The following is a 26,122-nucleotide window of genomic DNA, read 5'->3' as shown; positions in this document are numbered from 1 at the left end:
CTCCAGGTGATTCTGATGTACGCTCGAGTTGTGAACCACTGGTCTACATCATCCCCCTGTTTTCTTCACCATCCTCATGCTCCTGAGAGTTGCTTGTGCATGCTTCGCTCCTTACACACCATCCATCACGCCCCCCCCCCAATCTGGGAACCCCCTGATGGCAGGGACTAAGTCTGTCCTGCTTTCCCCCCAGCATTTGGCTTCGGACTGGCTCCAGGAACAGACGACTGGGTGGAAGGACACGGTGTCTCTCCATTCAGCGCCTGGACCTGGGCTCTGGGCCAAGAAGTCGAAGGGGGACAGAGTGGCCAACTGGCCCAGCCCCTTACCTGGGGACAGTGCACAGGCAGGACAGCAGCTTGGTGACCTCTGATGCTGTGCACCACGGTGCCTCCCAGGCCCCCTCGGTGGTTGACACCAGGAGCAGGGGCCTCCCTGCCCTGTCCCGACCCCCTGGAGGAGAGAGGACACATGTGAGCAGTGAGAACTTCGGTGGAGCCCTCTCTCCGGGAACCTCCTCTGTGGCCTCCAGGTCCCTCCACCTCGGATGCCCTTTTTCTCCTCCCCTGTGAACCCTGAATTGAGTCAGCCCTGAAGACCCAGCTCAAAAGCCACTTCCTCAGAAGGCCATCCCTGAATTCGTCCTCCCTGGAGAGGCATCCTCACCTCCCTCCAGACTCCCCTCTGCACAGGACACTCTGGGAGGCACAGCTCAGGGACTAGACTTTGGAGGCACAGAGATGGGTTCAAGTGTCGGCTCGGCACCCGCTCACTGTGTGTCCTTGGGCTAGTCAGTGTGCCTCTGAGCCTGCTTCCTCATCTGTTAAATGGGGAGAATAAAATGCGGAGCTTCTTAGGTCATTTCGAGGACTAAATGAGAAGCTCCTGAGAAACACACCGAGCCACGGGCTCGGTGACAGCCATTGTTACACGGATCATCACCTCTGTCCTTGGCTCTGTCCTCGGCTCTGCCCCCGGCCCAGGGCCACCAGCTCACACTTTATTCTTGCCGACTTTTACCCGTGGGTTCTCCACAAACTGTTTCCTGTTCCAGGAATCAGGGCGGTGTGACCCACTGTCCCCACAGGGGTTGAGAGTCCGAGGCCCAGGGAGTCAGCACAGCCCGACTGCACTGTGTCGAGGGGAAAGGACGCAGCGGGGGAAAGAGGCTCAGGCCTCTGGAAACTGGACCTGTCTCACACCCTGGGCTCGGAGCCCTGCCCTCCAGAGTCACCTCACGCAGCACCATCCTGCAGTGGGCACGCCCCTCTACAGTGTGTAAGTGCGTAAGACCCTTCACGGCTCAGGAAGTCTTGGAGACGAACTTAACTACCTTCACAGGGGCTATCTTACACAGGGGTGCAGACCTCTGGACCATTCTTTCTTTCACACAGGTTTGCAAATTTGACATAATTTAAAAATTTAAAAAGATGTCTATCTGTGTGTGTGTATCTAACTCTATATCCTCTTGATACCATGGGTTTGATTTTTTTTTCCTTGAAAATTTCAAAAGGAAAAGCATTTTGTTGGGGACAATATGGGAAAACTTGAATATGAACTGGGTGTTGAAAAGTAGTAGAAATTATATTTAGTTTTGTTAGATGGGCTAACGGTACTGCAGTTATTAGGGAAAATATCCTTAGAGCTGAGAGAGGCATGCTGAAGTATTTAGGGGCAAAATATGACGATCTTTCATTTACGCCAAAATGTTAAAACTTATTAAATCTGAATAATGGGTATGTGGGTGTTCATTATACTACAGTCTCTGCTTTTTTGTATGTTAGAAATTTTTTATAAGAGAAAGTCAAAAAACGTGAAATGATTAAATGTGAGAAAATGACATAACCTGCAAAGTCGGAGATGTCTGTCCATGTCTCCCTGAAATCCTCTCACAGCCACTGGGGCCATCTGGTCAGGCAAGGCTGCATCATGTCCCCGGGCCCATTTTATTGATAAGGAAACTGAGGCCCCGTGAGGGGAAGCGGCTTTCCAGTCTCACATAGCGCCAGGTCCCTAACCTGCCCGCCACGGAGGGGCCAGTGCTTGATCTGGCCCTTGACCATACGGAAAGATGAGCTCCCGTCCCTGTAGACCCATGACTGGAGCTCAGCAGAGGCTCTGGGGGCGCTACTCCCCTATTCTAAATACTCCATGGCTCCCCATGGCCTCCAGGAAAAAGTGCAAGCTTCTCGACTTGGCACTCAGGTCTCCCCAGAGGCTGCACACTCTTGCGGGCTCATTTCATTCACTTTGTGCCATGAGCTGTATTATGCCTTCCCCACACCTCCCACCCCCCTTTCATTTGTTGAAGTCCTAATTCCCGAGAACTCAGAATGTAACTGTATTTAGAGATAGGGTCTTCAAAGAGGTGATTCGATTAAAATGAGGTCACTGGGGTGGACTCTAATCCAATACGACGTGTGTCCCTGTGAGAAGAGGAAACGTGGACACAGACACACAGAGAGAAGACCACGTGAAGATCAGATGACCATCTACAACTAATATACTATGTCACCCTTTGTCACCTATGGCCCAGCCAGGATGGGTCATCTGTCGTTGCCTAAACTAGCCTGACCCTTCCTCACCTCCCCACGTTTGTTCATGCTGCTTCTTCTGCCAGGGATTCCCTCCCCTCCTGTCTTTGTCTGGCAAAACCCTCCTCATCTTTCCAAGCCCAGTTTGGATGCCACATCCTCCAAGAAGACCTCCTCCCTACCCTCCTTAGAAGCCCTTCTCCCACCCCAGCCCCCTACAGCAAATGTAGGCCTTTATTCGATCCTGCAAGACTGAGGGTACACAGGCTCAAACTCATTGTATCCCAACACTCAGCGCAGAATTGGAACAGGTAATCAATGTCTTGACTGATGAACGCATGGATTATTATAGTCGCGCCTCTCAAACTTCCATGCTCCTGAGGATCCTGCTAGAATGCAGATTCTGATGCTAATCAAGCCTGAGAGTCCGCATCTCTCCCTAGCCCCAAGGTGATACCAATAGAGTTGGTCCCCAGACCACACTCCGAGTAGCAGAGGGTCCCGGTACTCAGAACATTCCACAGTGGAACATGGCTATCGGTTCGTGTGTCTGGTTCCGCACCCAGCACCGCCTGGAACAGGGCTTGCACACAACCAGAGTTAGCTGGCTGAGTCCACTGGAGCGATGGGCAGCTGTCCACCTGATTTGCCTTCTGCTGGGAGGCCCTTCTGCCCCAGATGCCTCCCTCGTCTGACAGCTGGAGCCGGGAATACATTAGTGCCTCGGAGCCCTGGCTCAGAGCTGCGCTGTGTGCACTGGGTTCTGAGTCTCCGGTGGAAATAGGGACAGCCAGTCGGGAGGTCGTGAGTACCAAAAGCCACCAAAAACCTGTCGCACCTTTCTGCAGCATTATTTACTCCCAATATGGGGGGGGGGGGACGGTAAGCGATGTAACTGGCAAGGCATTGAGAGCATTTTTTCTTATATTGAAACAAATATGACTGTATTCTTAAGTAGAATACAAAATGGATAGAAATTTCAAAGACAAAAAGCATTTCAAAGATATGTGCAGAGCAATCGAGAGCTCGGGGTGAGGTCTCAACCCCTGGGGCCCTGTTCATTTTCTTCTGCGTTCGGGATTTCTCCATGCAAAGCCTGAGAAGCCCTCTCTGAAGGCTTGGTGCCTGCAGTAAGCAGAGTTATGGCTCCAAAGATGCCCACGTCCCCTAATTGAGAGCCTATGCGGATGCCGGCTTACCAGGCAAAGGGACTTTGCCCATGTGATTAAAGCAGGACCTCTAGTTGGAAGATTAGCCTGGATTATGCAGGTGGCCTAATCTAATCTAATCTTGTGATCCTTAAAAGCCGAACACCTTTCCTAGCTTCAGGCAGTCAGAAAAAGGTGTGAAGACAGATGGGCAAGATGCCAGCATGTCTTAGGCCGGTGGGAATGGTCCAAGAGAGAGGAGAATCTTGCTGGAGGGATGTCTGAATAGGTGAGCAGGAGCGGAGCTGGGAAGAAGTGAGGACATGATGAAGCGTGGGGAGGGATGAAGAGAAGGTGGTTGGACCAATAGGTTCAGGGTCTAGGGGACCGAAAGATTATTAAAGTTGGGCTGGTGGGTGAGCAGGGAAGAGGGGCAGGGTAATGTGATCCTGGGGGTGGCCGTGGTGGGAGAAGCCGTGGGAGATGAGGACAAGATCACTGAAGACAAGGCGGTCAAGGGAAGAAATGGAAAGAGCCCCTACATGGAGAATATTCATTCATTCAAAAAAATGCTTTTTGAGCACCTACTATGCACCAGACACACTGCTCCAGGCACCCGGGACCCACCAGCGTATGTTGCAAGTCCACAAATCACAACAAGAGTATTGTGAGCCAAGTCCTATCTGCTTCCTTTCCTCTTACACAAGGCTCTGAGAGGGCAAGTGACTCCCCTGAGGTCACACAGGAAGCCGATAACACTGAAATTAGAATGATCTCCTGCCTCCCAGAACAGGGCCCTTTGATGGACAAAATCTGAGCGCTTGGAACATGACAGCCCTGAAGGGATTGTGAGGCCCTTTGTGTACAATTAATATGGGCAAAAACAGCATGAGTTTCAACAAAGATGACCCGGAGGAGGTCGGACAATGCCCCCTAGGAGTTACAAAAAGACAGAGCACTGTCCAGGGTCCTGCAGAGATGCCAAAGTCTGTGAAGTAAAACAGAATTTCAAGACAGTAGGTTGCAGAAAGCCCTGTGGTCTCTCTTGCCTCTAGACATTTGCACATCCTGTTCCCTCTGTCGGGAACACTGTTCCCCACCCCCTTCACCTGGATAACACCTAGTCATGCTCTAGGACTGAGCTTTCTATTGCTTCCTCCTTCCTCCCTGACCTCTCCTCCAGCCCAAGCCTGGGCCAGGGTTCTGTCCTCCACAGTTGCAACTTGTTTACCCTGGATTGTAATAACCTGTTGAATTTTCTCTACCACGAGAATATGGACTTTTTGAGAGCAGAGCACACATCAGACTTGTTCCTCACTGAATCCTCAGGGCTAAGCCCAGGGGCTGGCTGTACGAAGCAGATATTAAAGAAATATTTATTGCAAAGATGAATAAATATTCAACAGAAGAAGTAACACCCTCTCTGTTGGATGCTGGTAACACCCCACTCAGATCACTTTGGGCTAGAATACCCATCCCCCAGAGGCTGTTGACTGTTGGCTGTATTGGCTCACAGATATCCCTTTCTCTGGAGAATTGTCCTCAACTGACCCGGATCACAGGCTCACCTTGCATCTCCATCCCTAGGTTGATGACCAACAGACCCAAGCATGCAAAAGACCAGCCCCCTACATCTTAAAATGGAACCAGCTCTGTGGTGTAATTCATGCTCCAGACCCTCATGGGGTCAGGCCATGTCCTTGCTCAGCTCCTCCCCTGCCCTGCCCTGCTTCCCTCGCTCCCCTTCTCCTGAGAGCAGCCTTCAACAAATCACTTTCCCAAGGATCCCTGTCTTAGGCACTGCTTCTAGGGAACTGACCTAAGACACCCACCCTGCATGCTTCACTGAAAGTAGGGTGGATGGATGGATGGATGGATGGATGGATATCTAGAAATTGCTTTCATATTATCCAACGTCTTTACTGGAAAGATGAAGAGCCTGAATCCCAGGGAGTCTTGGTCCAGAATACAAGCCTCCGGGACCTTCCCTGTCTCTTCCATACCCACCAAGCATCAGGATGCTCAGAGACCCTCCCCCCATTCCTGCCCCCACCCCAACACCCTCCCCTCCACCTCCAGCTGCCCTGTGATCCCCGAGGACCTGGCAGGCATGCTATCCTTGACTGGAAGATCTCCACATTCAGAGCCCCAATCCTGGGCTCGGGCCCTGGGGATTCCTCATCCAGAGTGGTGCCTCTTTCTGGAGGGCCTTCTGAGAAGCCAGGCTTTTCCCCGGTCAGTGGGCCTGAGTCAGCGGCTGGGCCAGATGTTTTGGTCTGAGTCGTTCCAGCTGGGGAAGAGCAACAAAGAAAAGGGTATTAAGGAGAATATGGGTTTCCCCAGAGGAAATGCCTTCTCTGGCACCTTCTGACTGATAATAACAGTTTACAGCTATTGATCTCCTACCACGTGGCAGGTGTTATGCTAAGCTCCTTACTTTTTTTTTTTTAAGTTTATTTATTTGGTAATCTCTACACCCAATGTGGGGCTCAAACTCACAACCCTGAGATCAAGAGTCACACACTCTTCCAACTGAGCCAGCCAGGTGCCCCTAAGCTCCTTACTTCTGGTGTGTCTTTGAACCTCAAAATAACTGTGTGGAGCAGGTGGGACCTACACTGCACCGAGGAGTCCTTGACCAAGGTCAGCCAGCCGGTGTGGGGCCGAGCTGGGTGTGGACTCGGGCTGGCTCAATACAGCTCAGTTCCAGATCCCCGAGACTTCAAGCCTCTTGAATGCTACCTGTGCACTGAGCCAGTTCAGGAGGTTGACTGTCCCTGGTAACCTGCGCCTCCTTGTCACCTGGTCATGTCCAGAGAACAGTCCCCTGTCCAGCTGAGCAAGTGGGCAACTTACCTTTCCCCAAGCACTTGGCTCGGTGAGGTTTGGGAGAGTAGAGTGAACACAAGACTTTCCAGGGCCCGTCTTGCTGGAGTGAGGCTTTCTCTGGAGGCCCCGGGGCTTGCCTTTGCCCTTTCAAGAAGGAGAATCTGAGCCCAGGAGTGGGGGATCTGGAAGAGGAGGTATTCTGACTGGGGCCAGTCCCAGGTTTGGGAGGTCTCCCATGGCCCTGTTTGGTCCTCTCTTCCGTCTTGGCTTCAGCAGGAGGGGAAGCTGGGCACAGGTGCAGGGAGGATGCTTGCTTTGGTTCAGGCATGGGCTGCACCATATCTTCTGGGTTTTCCAGAGGTCCCTGCATCTTGGAGGAAGATGAACCACCTGCCTCGAGGCCAGAGGCACAGGGCAGTGGTTTCTCAAGGACGTTGAGGTAGGGCTCCTGGGGCTGGTGTTCTGCGGCGTGGGTGGGTGAGTCAACTTTATGGCTGACCTTTCTCCTCAAGCCCAAAATGCAGGGCTCCTCTTCTGAGCTTGCTGGCTTCTCACAAGCCCATTTTTTCAAGGAAGGTCCCCTATTGGTCCCTGAGAGGGGTGGCGTTCTTTGAGAGAAAGGGATTTCCTTAGTTTTGGAGAGTTCCTCCAGTGCCCCCAAAGGACACCCACTGGATGTCTCCACTTCCCCACTGGGAGACCCTCCTCTGCTCTCCAGGAGGACCACATAGTCTCCCTCCAAGTCCTGGCTGACCACATGGTCCATCCTAAAGGCCACGTCCCCAGGCCTGGCTGGCTCCACCTTGATGAGTCCTGGGTACTTGTTTCCATATGTCCTGCCCTTGCCCTTGGCCAAGCTCCGGGCAAGCAGCACCTGGCTGCCTGGGGAACTGGGCTGGTGCAGCTCTGGAGGGCGGCTCAAATCGAGGGCCTCTAACTGAAGGGACCCCCAGGCCAGGGAGAGGACATTCACTGCTTGGGGCCTGTCATCCACAAACTCCGGGCTGGTTATCTTGGTCCAGGGCACAGGGGCAACTCCATCTTCTGAAGCGACAAGGCAGTTGTGTAGGGGACTTCCCTCAAAGTCACTGTTGATGGCCTCCAGCCACGTCTGGGTGAAAAGTATAGGGTAGGACGACACAGGAACGGGTTTTGCGTCCACTGTGCGGAGGTCCAAGGAGAGGCACTTGATCATGATGCAGACAGACTGTTCCTCCTGGGGCTCGACTTGGAGATAGAAGTCCCCTTGGCGCAGTAAGAGGGGGTTGAGGGGGGCCAGGTGCACCACGACTTCACCCCGCAGACACAGAGGCCAGCCCTCATGCAGGAAGAGGCAGTGTGAATACGGGGCCTGCGGACAGAAGGGTGAGGGTGACGTCAGAGAATCCTGCCCTGAAAGGCCCCGCCCGTCGGTCTGCTTCCTTCCCTCTCCCAGATGGAATCTGGAGCGGGGCGGGGAGGGGGCAGGGAGGCAAGAGAGGTGCCTAGATGCAGCAATAGGGACCCCATCTCAGGGTCTTGCAAGATGCACAACCCTTGGAGCAAATGCCTCTCCTGCCTCACCCTAGTCCTGAACCTGACCTTAAAAATGCTTGCTAGCCTACTGGCCCAAGGGAGAAAAGCTCTGAGAGGCAGGCGCTAATTAGCAGGTGCCTTTCCCATGAGGATCATCTTGCTCGGGTCACAGTCCCTCCTCCCCATCCATGTGAAACTTCTCTCAACCCAGATCAAGTCTGAGCCCTTTGTTTTAGAGTCAGGAAGAGGTGGATCCCAAGGTCTGAATCGCTGATTTGTGCAGATTACATAACCTCTTCAAGCCTCATTTTTTCCTATCTGCAAATAGGAATGACCATACGTATAATATGATTGGGTTGGTACGCGGATTAAGTGAGATTTTATATATATGTAAAAAAAAAAAACCCACAGCACAATGCCTGGCATACACTAAGTGGGTGTTCAATAAATAATAATTTCCTCTCCCTTTGACATTTACCCTTTGAAAAAATGTGGGAATTTTCCATTAAAAAATAAGAGAGTCCGTTACTGCATTTATACCATTCTCTAATTTTTAAGCAGAGACATTACAGAATGAGGTCGAAACAATACTGAATGAAAAGCCAGGAAATCTGACCCCACCACTACCTTGCTGGATGACCTTGAAAAAAAAATGATTCCACTATTCTGGGCTTGAATGTTTATTATTTATTTGTTTATGATTTACTTATTTATTTATTTTCTTTTACTAAGTAACGACGTGGCAGGTGAGGCAAAACCTAAAAAAATTTTTTTAAACAGGAGGTGCCAGCAATTCTCTGTATAGGTGGACAGAGCAGGGCATCCTGGAGCGGGTTGGACAGTGATTTCTCTTTTTTTTTAAATTTTTTTATTGTTATGTTAATCACCATATATTACATTAGTTTTTTTATTTTTTTATTGTTATGTTAATCACCATATATTACATCATTAGTTTTTGATGCAGTGTTCCATGATTCATTGTTTGTTCATAACACCCAGTGCTCCATGCAGAACGTGCCCTCCTCAATACCCATCACCAGGCTAACCCATCCCCCCACCCCCCTACCCTCTAAACCCTCAGTTTGTTTTTCAGAGTCCATCATCTCTCATGGTTCGTCTCCCCCTCTGACATACTCCCCTTTTCTTCCTCTCCTGTTATCTTCTTCTTTTCCTTTTTTCTTAAAATATGTTGCGTTATTTGTTTCAGAAGTACAGATCTGTGGTGCTACGGTGAATTGTGTATTACATTAGTTTTTGATGACAGTGATCTCTCTTGATGGAGCCGCTCCACAGGGCTGGGTGGGACCCGCGTCCCACAGCGACACCATGTGGCAACAACAGCCTCAGCAAGCAACAGCCTCACCGGTCTGACAAACAGGTCTCTCTCTCTCTCTATCTGGCTTTCCGAAAAGAGTCCTTTGGATTGAGTAACACCGGGATAATCTTATATAATTTGGATGTGTATGTGGGAGAGCTCCAGAGAATGACATCGCAGTTCCCATTAATGAAGCAGGTGCTTCCCGGGTTGAATAATTGGGGCAAGAACTGACCACCCTTGTACCCCGAGTGGGGGTAAACCAGTTCCCTCCCGTCAGTGACACTGTAGATTTGGCTGCCGCAGGGAACCTTTGTATCCATAAACCCCTCGAGTCTGCAAGTTCCTCCACTACTTCCACGGAGCTTTCTGCGGTTTACAACCTGCTTTCCCTCGCCTTCTCATTGAACAAGGCAGAACAACCCAGCAGTATTGAGCAAACAGCAATGCACCATAGAGGTGGCAGTTATGATCAACTTATTTGAACCTCACAGTCACTAGGTGGGGCAGGGTGTTTAGGCTTTGTTGTCCCCACTTTACAGATGAGGACAACTGAGGCTCAGGGGGGTGAAAGAATCGGCTCATGGTCACACAGCTGAGAGCAGCATAAACAGGACTTGTGCCTAGGTCTTCACATTTGGAGTCATCTTTGTCTGTCCCTGATCCCCCACTGGATTTCATCTGAGGGTGCTGGCTGCCTCCGGGTGCTGGCGTTTACTAGGGCCGACTTTGAGGCTGGCACATTCTTATTTCCAAGAGAGAAAGGAGGAAGTGGGATAGTAACAGCCAACGGCTACGAAGCACCTACTGCACGCCAGGCTCTGTGCCAGGCTGTGTATCATCTCTGGGACGTAGGTACCGTGTTATCAACATTCCCACTTTCCCACTAAGGAAACTGAAGCTCAGAGGGTGATTCTCCAGCTCCACAGTGACAGAGACTGGCTTTGAACCTGGGGCACCTCACTCCTGCCGCCATACTATTAATCCCGCCCCTGGCTTGGAGGTGATATGAATTCACCTATAATTACAATTAAAATCGCCCATAATTAAAAATAGAGAAATTAAAAGGTTGTGACCCTTGTTCCTGGAAGAAATGGAGAAGGAGACCATGCAAATGCCGTTTTAACGGCCAAAAAAAGGGAAGTGCGGAGTTGTAGAGCTTGTCACGGGGAACAAGTTGGGAGGCGCAGGATATACATAAAATAGTGTCAGGGTGGATAAGTGGGAGCTGGCAGCAGGTGTTCAGTGAGAATCTTCCTTCTCCTGCAATAACAATGACTGTGTATGCCACTGTTTCTGCGTGCCAGGAGCCGCCCTGAGCACATGAAACGAAGCATCTCAGTCTCCTTCCAGTTCCAACCATCTCTAGTTTCGGCTCCCAAACCTGAGCCTCTAGCTGCCATATTCAATTCCTTGCTACCACTGAAATGATGTGCACAGTCCCCACTCTTATTTTTTGCTCCTGGTGTATCATGTCCCTGATACACGGGAGCCAGTGGGACCGATGAACCTCTTAGTGATGCTCAAGGCTGGGGCAGCGGGGGGATGGGCATTAACAGCAGAGCAGGGCACAGTTGGCAACCCCGTGAAGGGTGCGGGGCAAGTTCCTGCAACAGGCGTCTGAGGGTTTGGTCTCCAAAGGCCTGTCCCCACCCTTAAAACAGTCATCACCTCTGACCAGAGACGTAGGCGTATGATGCAAGCCGGCCAACCCCCCTATCCCATTTCTCTGGCTGCAGTGATTGGTCCAGGGGTGGACATCCAACCCAAACCTGGCCAGTCAGGATCCTTCCTGGCAACTTTACTATCTGCTGCTGATGGGGAAGAGTTCTTTCTCCTCTCCAGGATGGGAGTTGATCACAGTCTTGGGGGGACATCTAGCCTGTAAGAATGATGTTGGCAAGCAACGGGAAACAGAGACAAAAGACAGAAACCCCTAGGGGTTTGATTGGTGTATCACCTTGGGGCTGAGGCCAGATCAACCTTGAGTAAAGATCTGTCATTTGCAGCCACTGAGACCTACCTAAAACACTTTTCTTTCCACTTTGCCTTAGAGAGGCCTCCCTGAGATCTGGGTTCAAAGAGGTCTCCTGGGACAAAAGTGAGTCCTGAGGCCTCAAGGGCTCCAGGAAAGATCTGGAACATTCTCTGCTATTTCCACTGTAGCTGACCTACTTCAGCCAAGGCAGCCTGGTGATGCCCACAATGCCAACCCCAGGGCAGGCTCCCAGGGGTCACCCCACAAGGACGCCTTTTATCCAGGATTTACTCCCTGCTAGTGAAAGAATAAACGTGATTGACTCCTAGATATCAGAGAGCAAAGGGCCAAGCGAGCTTCCTGGGGGGCTGACATCTCCGTTTGGGCAAGCAATGGTACCGGGAGAACCATCCCACGTCCTCAGTACTTGTTCTGAGACAAGACACGCACCAGCCCACTTCCTTCTCTGCTCACCTCCAGCCCCCTGGTTCTGGGAGTGCGTGTCCCCCGGCCCCGCCATCCCTTCCAACTTACACAGGCTGCTTCACGCACTTGCTCACACAGGCGCTTGGCAGGAATTAGGAAATCCAGGAGGAAGCTCAGCCCATCCCCCTGGAAGTCAGAATCCAGGAGACGGAACACCTGCCCCAGGATGGTGGGCGCCGTGGCCTCAAAAGGGGGATAGAGGCCTGCCAGGGCATGCTGGATGGCTGTGTCCAGGGATGGGGGGTCCTGCAGGGGATAGAAGAAGAGTAGGAAAAGTGATTGTAGCAGTAATAATAAGGGTAGTGGCCACTTCCCATGACTTTCCAGGCCCCATATGACTAAGGCTACTGCTAACTCGCTGACCTCCTCTGCTCCCCCTACCCCTCCTCAGCCCCTCCAGCCATAGTGGCCTTCTTTCCTGTTCCTCAAACACACTGGGCATGATCCCACCTCAGGGCCTTTGCACTGGCGTCTCCCTCTGTCTAGAATACGCTTCCTCAAGACATCCTCGTTCCCTCACCTCTGGCAGTCTTTGCTCAGTGCCATCCACTGGTCCAAGGTGGAGTGGAGGGATGGTGGGGGCATTCAGGTCAGGGCCAGCGGGGACGGGGAGGTCAGCATCCCCAAATCCCACCATCTGACAGCCCTGCAGACCTGCAGGTTGAAGCTGAGCCATCAGTGAAGCCCAACCTGTAGTCAACGTGCAGGTGCATCAACATGCAGGTGCGTGAACGATAATAAATAATTGCTGTTTTTTAACACCAAGTTTTGGGGTGGTTACACAGCAATAACTGATTGATATAAATTAATATAATTGATACATGAGCTCACAAATCCAGACTCACATAACGAGCTGCCTCTTGGAGACCTTCCCTAGATGTCCACCAGGCACAGATCCTCATACACGTCAAACCCAACTCAATACATCCCTAAACCCACCCCTCCCCCATGTCCCTACCTCCGTGATGGTCCCACAGTCCAGTCAGACTCCCAGGCCAGCAATCTGCTCATCACCCTGCCCTTCCTCTTGCCTCCTCTGCTCACACACAACCCTCAGCCACGTCCTCTACTCTTCCCACAGCCAGCAGCTCACCCACCAGCTCTGGCTCTGCTCCCCTGTCCCTGCCCTGACCCAGGCCTGACCCCTGTGTCTTCCACTGACTCCCCTCCCCATTGCCACCCAACCTCAGGCTGCCTCACTTCCAACTATTCTGGACCAGGCACCCACGGTGATCTTTCTCAAATGCAAACCTGGCCACGGAAGTATCCCCACTGCCTTCAGGAAAGTAACAGCCTCTGGGTATTCAGGTCCCCTGTGATCTCGGCTTTGGTCTCACCTCCGCGCCCCCAGCCCGTCTGCCTCTCTCATGCATCAGCCACAGCGCTGCGTGCATTCTATTGCTGACCTTCAGTCCTCTGCACACGCCGTTCCTTCCTCCCAGGATACCTTCCACTCCCACCCCCTCTTCACCTGGCTAACTCCTTCTCATTCTTCAGGAGTTGGGTCAGCCCTCAACCGTTCCAGGGGATTTCCCCTGACTTCCCTCCCCCACACCCCCGGGCCAGGTGTCCCCTCTCCTGGGCCCCATCATAGAGGTTCCCATGCTGATTGCCGTCTCCCTCAAAGACTCTGGGCTCCTTGAGGACAGGGCTGGTAAGCAGAATACTGGCCCCCAAGGATGCCCGTGTCCTAATCTCCGGCACCCGTCAGTCTGTTTCCCCATAAGGCAATGATGGAATAAGCATGGCGAATCAGCCGGCCTTAAGATAGGGAGAGTATCCTGGATTATCCAGTGGGCCCCATGCAATCACAAGGGGTCTCCAAAGTGCGCGAGAGTGCCTGAGAGGCGAGAATCAGGGGCGGGAAATGTGACGTTGGAAGAAGGATCAGAGAGATGCCATGTTGCTGGCTGTGAAAATGGAGGAAGAGCCTAGGAACGCGGGCTGCTCCTAGCTGCTGGGAAAGGCAAGCAGATTCTCCTCTAGAGTCTCCCGAAAAGAGTGCAGCCTGCCAACACCTTGATTTGAGCCCAGTGAGACCGGTGTTGGACTTCCAATCTATAAAACTGCAAGATAGGAACTGGATGCTGCGTTAAGCTACAAAGTCTGGGACCATGTGTTTCAGCAGCACAGGAAACTGCTACAGCCGGGGGGCATCGGCTCCTCTTCCTCCGGCGTCTCCTGTTCCTGGCACAGGGCCTGGGCCAAAACAGGTGCTCAGTAAATGCCGAGGAAGGACAAACAAAACGTCCCTCTCTGAACCACAGGTTTTTCCATCTGTAAAACAGTTTGGACAAGACCAGAGGTTTCCAGTCCGGTGTAGTAATAGAACCCATGGGTTATGATTTTCAACTCTTAAAATGCCTAATGGAAGCCATTCTGGTTGGCCCAGACTGCTCTGGGTCCATCTGTCACTGAGGGACGTAAAGCAAGATGAGAATAAACTAGAATCCAGCGTGAACGGAGCTTATTTGGGGCAGAAAAATCATTTTTACAAATGAGGCCCCTTCAGACAGGGAGATAAAACACGGGCTTTGAGGAGGAGGAATATGGCACTTCTCCATCCCAGCAAGAGTCCAGTGCCAGGAGGCTGTAACCCAGGGGACCCTAGCCCAGGACCATTGGACCAATGTCAGGGTCACCACTCTGCCCCCGCACCCACACAGCACTGGGCACAGGGTAGGGCCCCCATCACCATTTGTGGAAGGAATGTATGTCTACAACCCCCATTCTGAAGGAAGGAGGGTCTCACCACTGTCATGGCATAAACATGGTAGGGATGATGTACCACAAGTTCTTGATGTCAAAAGTGTGCATGCCCAGGAAGGGCTACTTTCACAGTGAGGTGCCAGGCAAGGTCAGGGACAGGGAGAGGGGCATCTTCAAGTTGGCAGAACAGGGAAAGGCTCATCTGGCCTGACCACCTCTTCTAATGCTCTTCCCCTCCAAACCCTGAGAGTTCCCCCCCCCCACATGCAATCTTGAGGACAGCAGTGGGAATGGAAACCCAGAGTGAGAGGACCCCGACTGACACCTGTGAACACACAGACACACTAAATCAAGGAAGCCAGCACTCCTTCCCAGCCCTCCCCACTCCACCCAGCCTCTCCTGGGGCACTTGCTTTCCCGGGTTCCACATCACTGTGCCACCTTGAGTAGGTGCCTTCCATCTCTGGGCCTTTCCTTGTGTGCACGTTGAGTTGGGCTAGGTTTGTTTCGTTTTGTTTTTTGGAAATTTAATCATTCACTGGCATCTTCATGAATTTTAGCATATCCAAGTACCATCTGTACTATTAGCGCTTACTGCTTTTTTTCCCCCCAAATCACTCACCAAAAATACTTACATAATTGCATTTTAAACGGAGACTCTATGCCACCATACTGGTTATGAGAATGCAGCCAGACTGCCTGAATTCAAATCCCTGCTCTTACCAAATGGTAAGAGCTTATGTGATCTGGCAAGTTGCTTAGCTCTCTCTGCCTCAATTTCCTTACTTGGAAAACTGGAGCTGGTAGTTGTACGTACCTTAAACAGTTGAGCAAGACCGAATGAGACAAGACACAGAGGGTCTCTGCACAGGACTAGCACTTAGTAGGTGCTCAATTCAGCAACAGCTGTCACTGCTATCCTTGTGGCCATTACTATGGTTATTATTATGTCATCGCTTTATGGGGACAATCAGCATCAACTGGTGCAAATGGAATGGAACTTCAGAGATAAACCAATGATGCATTGGGCAGTTTTTGTATTATTTTATTTATATAAATATATTTATATTTATCATATACATTTATTATTATAGCTACAAGATAGACCTTACATTAGTATATATTTCTATAAATAATGCAATATATAACTATATGCTAAACACACACTTATTATATAAAATATATTTCATTCTTACTGTTTTAGTTCTGTAAGTAAGCAATGAGAACAAATACATAAGTTCTAGGACATCTGGTCACCTCCTGAAGGCTCGTCAAGTTTCTCTTTCTGTCTTCCAAAGCAAGCTTGCCATGCATTAGAAAGGTGGTGAAGACATCTTATCGTGAGAGGGGGGTTTTCTCTGGGGGTCCCCAGAATATCAGAGGGAAGTGCAAAGGGCCTGAGTCACCCACCACACGACTCTGTGTTATTTAGCTCTAGCCTGTGACAGCCTGTGTCCTGACTGTGGTTTGCATGCCAACCTTGGGGCATCTCTGCCTTGATGTGCCTCAGTTTCCCCATCTGTAAACAGGGAATCTAGAACCTATCCTATCTTGCTCAGATGATTCTTCTGCAGATGCAGGGAGATGATGCATGCGGGGGTCCTGAGAAAGGGAAAGGTTCTGCTGCCTTTTTTATGATTTTTTTGTTTTTGTTTTTACTCTTCCTGTCCGACAAAGCTAGAGTCTGCACCTCTGTGTGAAGCCATGTGCCCCTCCTGACACCCCTTCCTGAACCCACTGCTGTCACCCCAAGAATAACAACAGCTTCCAGGCACCTGTTGTGCACCAGGCCCTGTGCTCACTCACATTCTCTTGCTTAGCCACACAATGGTCCTGGGGCAGAGAAGGAACATCCCGCCCTACAGATAAAGAAGCTGAAGCTCATCTTGTCCAAGATTGCCAAGAGGAGGAGAAAGATGGAGCCATGATCCAACCCAATCTTGGCCAGTCAGGCCCGCCCTCTTCCCCTGCCCCCTGGTGCCTTGCCCGCCTTGGGGCCAGCAGCAGCCACCAGCCTTCAGGGTGGCCTTCCCAGCCGCCTGGCCTGCAGCGTTTCAAGCTGTTTACTTCTTGCAGACTAAAGCTCACAGATGGGATGACTTCGGCTTTCACAAATGGGCTCACTGGCTGCACACTATAACGATTTAAGGGGCAGCCAGTAAAAAACAAGAATGTTCCAAGTTAATGGGACTCCAAGCTCTTGGCCAGAGCATTACCTGCTACGAGCCTGAACCCCAGGGGTTCACAAGCTGTCCAAGTATGGAGGTAAGCACACAGTGTGGGAGCCCAGGAGGCTGCAGGAAGGAAAGCTGGCCCCTCTCCACTCAAAACCAATCGGGCAGCCCAGCCTGGACCCTCAGGAACCCAAACACCACTGGCCAGACACGGGCCCCTCAAAATGATTTCCGTGAAACTTAATCAACGTGTTTCCATTCCTCCCCAGTGAGCACAGCCAGGCTGAGTCTTTAACCGTTCCTCGGCAGGAGCCAGCGCAAAGCTGGAAAGGGAGAAGGCGAGACCAGCCAAAGCTGGTCTGTAGCCCTCCAGCCCTTCCCCAGCAGCAGAGAAGGAGCCCCCAAGGGGGACCCCTACAGACCCCACTGCCGGGCTGGAGCCTGGACGATGCTCACGGGCCTTCTGGGTGGACCTGAGGAAACTGCTATGGTGTTGACAGAAAAGTGTGTGTCCCCAGCGGTTCCCTTTGGGGGCGGGAGGTTTCTGTACTTCTGTGTCAACGTTTTGCACTGAGCTTCCATTATTATTTTACAAAGTAAAATACACAAGGTTGATGTGGTTTTTACCTATGTTGCCTATCCCCGTGACCGCTGCCCAGATCAACGTACAAGATTTCCACCACCCCGGAAAGAGGCTCCCCGCCAAGCAACTCCCTCACCCCAAAGGGAACAACTCTTCTGACTATTGGAAGTTTCTAAAAGAAAAAATTCCCAGACAGTGTGATCTCCACTGCGCAAAACTGTGCATAAGCTAAGAGGTCTTGGAAGAAAGTGTTAACTGCCTTCTCCCCCGAGCGCCGTGAGGGGCAGGGGCCTCATAAGTCACCGTTTTCATTTTCTTCATAGTTTGTTGGATTTTCCGACCATTCTGTAACCAGCCTGTGTAGCTTTTATAATCAAGGGGGAAAAGAAAAGTGCGATTGTGTGTGTTTTTAAGGCCTGTTCCCTTTTGTGTATGGGCTCACCAGATGTTGTTAGCTGGGCTTTCTGAGATGTGTGCCGAACTCTTCTTAAAGGCCCAGATTTATCCATTTGCTCCACCAGACAAAGATTTGAGCATCACTTAGCATCAGCACCTCCTAGCTTGGGAAGAGAGAGGGCTTCGAGAAACTGAGGTAGGCAGTGTCCCGGGGCTGCTGTCATCCCCTGCTCTCCTCTGTGGTAGGGACGCTTAGGGAAGGTGAGATTCCACCCTTGACTCACAAGGTGACCATGGCCTCAATTTCCCCATCTGTAAAATGGGGGTGTTGGGCTTATCTATCTATCTCTAAGGGTGTTTCCAGCAAGGCCATTCTAGAATTCAAGGTATAATCAGGGGGAGGAAGGTTTGGAGCTGGGACATGGTTTCTAAATGGGATCAGTTAATCCTCAATTGAAGGGAAAGTTTAAAAAGATCTGTTTCATCCATCTCTCTACTCAGCCCAGGAAGAATCTACACCACCAGCCACAGACACAAATGCCCACAGGGGACTGAGAGGTGACATGAAATACAGAAGTGTGAGAAAATAACCCCTCTAGCCCCTTGGTGACCTCAGCCTCAGTGTCGGGGAAGCAATAGGGAGTAGTGGAGCCTGGGGCACATGGGTGCCTTGTATGGTGCACACCTCATCAGCTCCAGCCCAGTGTTGCCTTCGCCCAGCATTGCTGGATCTGCTGATATTTTAGTAAAGCCTCCCCATGTTCTAAAGGTTAGCCAAACCAAACACATCTGAGAGGCAGATGTAGCCCAATGGATATCAGCTTGTGACCGCCAGGTTCAGCTACCTGGGACCTTCCTCTTGAACTTCTCCAGGCTGGAAATTCTAAAAGTAGTATTCTGTTGCCCTGGCTGCCAGGAAGTTGTTGCTTGTGTCCAACTAAAACTTCTTCTGCTTTAAATCCTTTTTATTTTTGCGTGGGTGGAGGCATGAGTGAGAATTGGCTCCTTATTAAAAAAAAAAAAAAGAACCTTTCAGAAACTGGAAAAACAGCCCAGATGCAGTGAACTGAAAAGCAAGTGGGTGTTAGAAGACCCACATTCAAGTCCAGCTCAGTCATGTGTCATCTGTGTGACCTTGAGCAAGTCACTTCACCTGTCCAGGGCTTAGTTTTGTGTTTGTTCTTTTCTCTCCCTGCCCCTTTTGCCCTTGCCCTGGGGCTCACCATCACCCACCCAAAACACATAATGATAATAATAGCAATTATAACTAGAGCTTCTTATTGAGCAAGCTTCTGTATCAGGCTTTATCCTAAGTGCTTTTCATTATTTTATTAACATTATTTTATTTCATCTTCCCAACAATTCTATGGGATGGGTATTTTTATTCCCATTTTACAGGTTAAGAAACTGAGCCCAAGACTTTACCACCAGTAAATGGTAGGGCTGTGGTATGAACGTGGCCCATCACCACCAGCTCTTCTGCCCCCTCCCCAGGCGTGGCTCTCCTCGGGCCACCACAATGGCCTTTTAACACGCAGATGCGACTGTGACCCTCCACTGCTCAACAACCTTGAGTGGCTCTCCACTGCCTTAGCACTTCAGCCTGCTCCTAGTCAGCGTACCTGTCCTGCATCTTCTAACACACTTGACACTCTAGCCCAGGGCTTGCCAATCATCCATGTGCCACACGCGTGAGTTTTTCTTGCTGTTCATACCTCCTAATTTATTTTACTCGATATTGATTATTATTTACTTCACATTTGTCTTTTTGTCAATTCATTTCCAACTTAAATCCATGGATTTTTACTTATCATCATGTGCTTGTGCTGCCTAAATCACTTCCTACCACTCACTAAGATGAAAAACTGTAAATAAAAATATTCATCTAAAGTCTCCCTACCCAGGACCCATGGCGGGTGCCCCACTTTGAGAAGCACTGCCTGAGCTCGTGTTACGCCCCCTCCCTAGACTGGGCGAGCTCCTTCCCACCCTCAGAGTCCCGCTCAACCCACATCTCTTCGCTTTTCACAACACATGCTTCCAGGCAGAAAGAGGGACTCCCATCACCCATCACCCAGCCTGGAAATGCAGTGAGTAGGCACGAGAAGCACCCAGGGTAGGGACCAGGGCTTATTCTTCTCACACTCAGGTCCTTACACGGGGCCGGGCACATAGTAGGTGCCTTGGGGGAGTACCACGAAGTAGGTACTTTGGCAATGTTGAATAAATTGGATTCAACCAGCTTTTCTCAAAGCTTGGGTGACCCACAAGATGAGTTGGGGAGGACATGAACTTGATGTGAGATCACAGAAAGTTACCCCAACTCTTGTTTGGTCCTCTTGAGAGCACCAAAGAGAAAGTCTCACTTCAGTGCCAGGATATCTTTTTTTTTTTAAAGATTTTATTTATTTATTTGAGAGAGAGAGAATGAGAGATGGAGAGCACGAGAGGGAAGAGGGTCAGAGGGAGAAGCAGACTCCCCGCTGAGCAGGGAGCCCGATGCGGGACTCGATCCCAGGACTCCAGGATCATGACCTGAGCCGAAGGCAGTCGCCTAACCGACTGAGCCACCCAGGCGCCCCAGTGCCAGGATATCTTAAAACACCTCTCAGACACTCAGTGATTACTCCTTTTAACAAAAAGAAAGCAGTCCTCCGTCTTGGAATCATCCAGAGTCAACCTCATCGAGCCAGAATTTACTAATACAAATTTGCCTTCATTGTATACATTTTTACAGTTATCTTGTGTTTACGACAATGGATACTGATTTTTCGTGATCGTGATATAAACTGTTTTATTTAAATATATCTTTTTTTTAAGATTTTATTTATTTATTTGAGAGAGAGAGAATGAGAGACAGCATGAGAGGGAAGAGGGTCAGAGGGAGAAGCAGACTCTCCGCTGAGCGGGGAGCCTGATGCGGGACTCGATCCCAGGACTCCAGGATCATGACCTGAGCCGAAGGCAGTCGCTTAACCAACTGAGCCACCCAGGCGCCTTATTTAAATATATCTTTAAGTGTATAAGGTAAGTTGATTAAAAGAAAAATATTAAGCAAATAGTAATTTTGATTTTGTTCTTTCTTCATAATACCTTATCCAATAAGTGAATATGCAAAGATTGTTAGGATAGAACTAAAAGTTCGAGAATGTGAAACCGGATAAGCCCAAAGCCCCTTTGTCATAAGATGCTCTGACACTGGGCTGCCCCAGAGTACGAGGTACCCTTAAATCAAATCATCCCGGGAAAAGAACAACTGTGATGGAGCCATGAAGGAAAGATACATGGCATGCTGGAGTGGGAGCCAGGGAAACTGGGAAAGGCTTTCCTGAGGATGTAATTTCCGCTTGGGCGGAGATTTACAGGATGGATAGGAATTCTTCAGGTGAAGGGTTGCCACCCAGCAGGAACAGCATATGCAAAGGCCCTGTGGCAGGAGGGAACATGAAAGATAAGAGGCTCTGAACCAAGGTCAGAGTGGCTGAAGTACCGAGGTGGAGCCAGAGAGGTGGGCAGGTGACAAAAGTGGGAGAAAATCTGTCCATCATGCCTATTTAGGAAAGAGTTGCTCAACCTTTTCGGGAGCCACCCAGGGCCTGACTCTTGATCTGAGGGCCTGGCGTTCAGCAAGGAGTTTCTGGATTCTGAAAGTAATAACTGAGTTAGGTCCAAAACTGATGAAGGTTTAGCAAACACTACTTGGTGCAGGTGTGGTTCTGGGGTGGCCAGGACAGCTGAAAGCTGTTCAGAATTCAGGCTGTCCTATTTCCCACTTCCTGGTCGGGTGACCTTGGGCAGCCACTGAAGCTCCCAGAGCCTCAGGTCCCCATCTGTGGGGTGCAGATACCAGCAGGTCTGTTTTTAGGGCTGGTGTGAGTTACACGAGCTCCTGCATGTAAATCGCCAGGCACAGAACCTTGCCTGTGACTGAGAGGTGAAGAACCACAAGCTTACGAAGACTTCTGTCAAACAGCTTGGGCAGCAATGTGTGCTGTATATACCTGTCCTGCTGGTGTATGGATCTAGCAGCCTGGTTTTGCAATATGTCTGTGGTGTGGATGCAGGTGGATGCCCATATTTTAGCAGTAGGGACAGCAGGTGGGTAAGCCGTGTGTGTCAGAGGGCATGTGTGTTCAGCCATGTGAGTCAATGGGAACACCCTTTGGTGTGCTGTGCATGGGTGTATACCCATCTAAATAGAATTCTTCTGCACCGAGTGAAAACCCACACAAATTCAACATGGCCCATCAGTCAAGGGTTAAAGCCTCGGCCTGTCTTGACAGCACTTTTCCAAATCCCCACTGCTCCGAGGAATCTGCCTGGGTCTCCTGGGCCTGTTGGGAGCTGGGCTGCGATTCACTGAAAACAGACTTTTCTTTCATTCCCTGTTCCCCGATACTGGCATGTACACACATACACCTCTCCCAGAGCATCTCAACCTTATCAAGGGAGCAGCCAAGGAAGCCACAGTATGGAGTTATCGCCCTCCTTCTTCCCCCTCTCCTCGGCCTACCTCCCCCTACCCCATTCCCATGAGACCCCCTCATGTCAGGACTAAGTACACATCTGACTTTTCTGCCCTGAGTCTAAAGTGGCAAAACCACCCCAAGTTTTGGTGAGCAACTCCCTCCTCTCCACTGGGCCCTGGGAGGGGCCTTGAACCCTCCCATCTCCATCCACACCCTGTGTGGGGCCAGTGGACGTACCTGACCCTCAGCCCTGAGTCCAAAACGCAACACCACCCCGTGTTTTATGTAAGGCCCAAGGGCTAGGGTTCCAGCTCTGATCTGTGCCTGGGATGGGGCGACATCAAAGTTCACAAGTCATCCAATCTTACCCATCCACTTCGCGCCCAGAAAGGAGAGAGGACATGGCCAGAGGGGGATCCCGGCACCCCCACCCCCATCTCCCCACCCCCATCCTGGTGGGAGGCAGTTAACACAGACCCGTGGCGAGGTACTGAGGGGTCACAGCATAAAAGGTCGGTGTCCACCCTGGACGCCCCCACCAAAAGGGGACAGAGCCAGGAGATCAAAGCCTTGGCAGGCGTTACCATGGTGACGGGCTGCTCCTCTCCGGGGCTCGGGATCAGTCCGTCCGCAGGTCGGTCTGTGGGGCGCGGCCCCCTCCAAGCACAGGAGCGAGCAGAGAAGCAGAGCGGGCTGGCCGGGGAGGGGAGGCCGGGGACACAGGGAGAGAGCCCGACAGAGCCGGCGAGACGAGACTGGAGGCAGGGCGAGGCGAGAGGGGGGCCGCGGGCGGCCGCAGGGGCGGGTCGGAGCGCTGCTCCCCGCGCGGGACGGGGCGGCGCGACGGCGGCCCCTTTGTGGCGGCGCCTGGCCCGCGCCCCGCCCGCCGCGCGGGAGGACAAGCAGGCGCCCCGCTCCCGGCCCGGGGCCGCGCCGCCGCCCAGAGCAGCTGGGCCGCCCGCCGCCTTTCCGCCAGCTGCCCTCGGCCACGCCGCCAGGCCGCCGCGGCCGCACCGACGGCCAGGCCAGGCCCCCGCCCCCGCGCCGCACCCACGGCTAGGTGCGCACCGCTTCGGCCTCAGCCCGGGGTGGGGTTCGAGTCTCCGTCTCGTCCACTTGCCAGTTGTGTGATCCGGCAAGGCACAGAGTGTCTTAAGCCTCAGTTTCCTCATCTGTAAAATGGGGATGATGTTACTGATGCTGCTGCTGAAGCTAGTACCTGCTTCTTAGACTCGGTGGCGAAGAGTAGGCATCTGTCCCAACGTCCTGCCCCTGTGAAGCCTACACCACCCACCATCAGGATGGCCCTCTTCAAGACTTAGAGGTGATGGGGCTGGGGCTGTTCGCGAGTTCTGGTCTGTTCTCGCAGATAATGACGAGCTTTGTGGCCTTGGTCAAGCCATTGTTCCTCAGTTTTGGAGGGAGACTAGAAACTAGATGATTTCTGGCTGGATGACTCTGGGGTTCATCCATTTATTGACCAAACATTGTGCCAAGGACTGAGCCAGAAGAAGTCGGAGGCTCTGCCCTCAGGTAATGTATAATCTCGTGGGGAAGAGAGGCAAGAAACAGATAAACAGAAACAAATAATGGTTGAGTGTGCTAGCTGCTAAGGCAACAGACAAATGTGGACATTGAGAATTAATTGTAGGGGGACCAACTTGGAGCTGGTGGTCTAGGAAGGGACAGAGAAGCCTAGATCTGAAAAGGGGGAAGGGATTAGGTGAAGAGTGGGGGAAGGGTGGTGGGGGAAGAAACAGAGTTGCAGGCAGAAGGAACAGCATATGCAAAGGCCCTGAGGTACCATTAACCTTAAAGAAACTGGGAATCAGTGAAGACCTGACAAAGGACAAGTGTAGTACTGAGGGTTCGAATTCAAAGCCTAAGCCTTATTTATAGCCCACCTCCCACCCCACATAGGTTAATCAGTATTTTAGCAGAGAAAAACCTGAGCTAAGAACCACCCCATCTTGCTGTGTAACTTTTAACAAGTTCCTTCATATCCTTGGTCCTCCCATTGCTCATTGTTAATTTGGGACTAATAATCCCGAATAGTTTCACCATGCCACACAGCCCAGAGACTCCCTCCACAGCATGTATTAAGCAAGCAAATCAGTGTCACCAACCTGCAGGGGCAGTCTTTTTTGGCATCACTACTCCAGACATAAATTTGAGCAAGAACAGATTTGTTGTTGATGTCAGGTAAAGAATTCCATTGGGAATTGGGGGGATCCCAGCTTGGAGGCTGCAGAGTCCCAGTTTTGCAGTGAGACAGAATTGACATGACATCCAGGGTTCTGGGGTTCCGGATAACAGAGACTGACTCTGAGTCAGTTTAGCAGAGAAATAATGGGTTAGCAGAGTATCGGGAGCTCGCAGAGTCAGCAAGAAGACTGGGGGCCCATCCTCTGGAAAGCACAGACACCAAATGAGATGCTCCAGGGGTCTCCTTGTGGGAATGAAAGGTAAACCCTTGGAAGACTGATGGAAATACATCAAGACGGAAAAACACACCAAAGTAGAACTTTCTATGTACAGCTACTTCTCTAAGTGTGTAAGGTTATGAGGTAGTTTCTATGATTGTCCTTATTTTGTAGATGAAAAAATGAGGCACAGAGAGGTTCTGTAGCTTGCCCAATGTGGGGTAGGTACTGATTGTGGAGCCTGAAATTGCACAAGGCTATCCATTTCCAGAAATTATGTTATTAGCCACCTTCCTGTGCTACCTGAATGAATCCCAAGCTATGTGTCACTCTTTTCTAGATTCAAAGACTTAAATGAGAGATTCTAGTTGGGTCATGTGCCCAAGGTCCCATAACCCTGAACATATTGGGACTAGTTGGTCATCTAAAGTGTGGGAATGGATCTGAAGTAGCTTATAGACAATGGTGCTCACTACAGTCCATCCCTTGGGCCTCTCAACATCCTTTGTATCTTTATTCCCATGCATGCTCTTCCAAAAATAATCTCTACTGACATGGTACTACTCCATGTACAGCCAAAAATGTACATACACATACCTACACCCTTGTATGGTTTGGCTCCATAGTGTGTGTGACCTCAAGGAATTTCACATTTCTGAACCTCAAATCCGTCGTTTGTAAGACAGCATATGACTTATTTCCTCATGGGACTGTGGTGGGGATTAAATAAATGAATGAATGTAAAATGCTTTGCACTGTGTCTGGTACACAGCCGAATTAATATATGACACATAAAATGGTGTTGTTTATGTAAGGGGCCAATAGTTGTGAAATCGGTCTCCAACTATACAGGCTTAACTATTGGACTGGATTTGGTTCATCTCTCAGGGACTTTCCAGAGGATTTTCCAAGGACTGTTCAATGTATTTCCTCTCTCTTTAAAGGGCAAATGATTAACTGAATGAATCATGCTCCACTTGCTACACAAGATTTGGAGAAATGATGAAACCCATCGCTGGTCTTACATATGGTGGAGTGGAGAAAGTGGGGAAGCATGGTGGAAATGGGTCTCTGCTACTGACCTGCTGGGTTACCTTGCACAGATCCCTCCTCTTTTGGGACCACAATTTCCTCAGCATAAATTGGAGGCTCTAATTCTCTCCTCATGAGACTTTTGTGAGAATCCAATGAGGTGATGATTGAAAGAGCCTAACTCAGTGCCTGGCATGTAAGAGGTCCCCAGCAAATGGCAGTTGTCCCTATGACTCTGAGATTCCCAGGGTCAGGTGCCAGGACATCTCCCCCCAGAGACAGTCTCACTTGGGGGGAAGAGAGTTGCCTAATTCAAACAGAATGTCATGCGATTCCAAATTCATTCATTCAATATTTATTTCTTCCTACTATAAGGATAGCAAATACTTGGTACACATATGCACACTCACTGCTTTCCTACCCATGCTAGGCATCAGGAATCAATCAAGAACCTTCCTGCAGAACTTAGAAGCAGCCTCAGAATCCTCCTCAACACAGAGCCCAGGCAGCCGCTACCATTCAATAGGAGTT

The 26,122-nt window shown here is 50.7% G+C and overlaps 1 protein-coding gene across 1 annotated transcript in view; it reads right to left on the bottom strand.

The window, feature by feature from the left end:
• The window catches only part of KIAA1755 (KIAA1755 ortholog), a 40,303-nt gene extending 17,463 nt beyond the window's left edge, over window positions 1-22,840 (bottom strand). Inside the window, exons 1-5 of the mRNA XM_073880277.1 lie at window positions 22,721-22,840; window positions 11,854-12,051; window positions 6,539-7,862; window positions 5,784-5,972; window positions 330-453 (exon numbers count right to left, since the gene is read on the bottom strand). Of these exons, the coding sequence (XP_073736378.1) occupies window positions 330-453; window positions 5,784-5,972; window positions 6,539-7,862; window positions 11,854-12,051; window positions 22,721-22,723 (1,838 nt within the window). The 5' untranslated portion in view covers window positions 22,724-22,840. The remainder of the gene's footprint in view (window positions 1-329; window positions 454-5,783; window positions 5,973-6,538; window positions 7,863-11,853; window positions 12,052-22,720) is intronic.
• Between the last annotated feature and the right edge of the window lie 3,282 nt (window positions 22,841-26,122).

The sequence above is a fragment of the Callorhinus ursinus genome, unplaced genomic scaffold, assembly GCF_003265705.2.
Source record: "Callorhinus ursinus isolate GAN/ISIS: 27379988/994484 unplaced genomic scaffold, GSC_fseal_2.0 scaffold38, whole genome shotgun sequence".
NCBI lineage: Eukaryota > Metazoa > Chordata > Mammalia > Carnivora > Otariidae > Callorhinus > Callorhinus ursinus.
The sequence above is the reverse complement of the archived record's forward strand: the minus strand, read 5'-3'. Positions and strand labels throughout refer to the sequence as shown.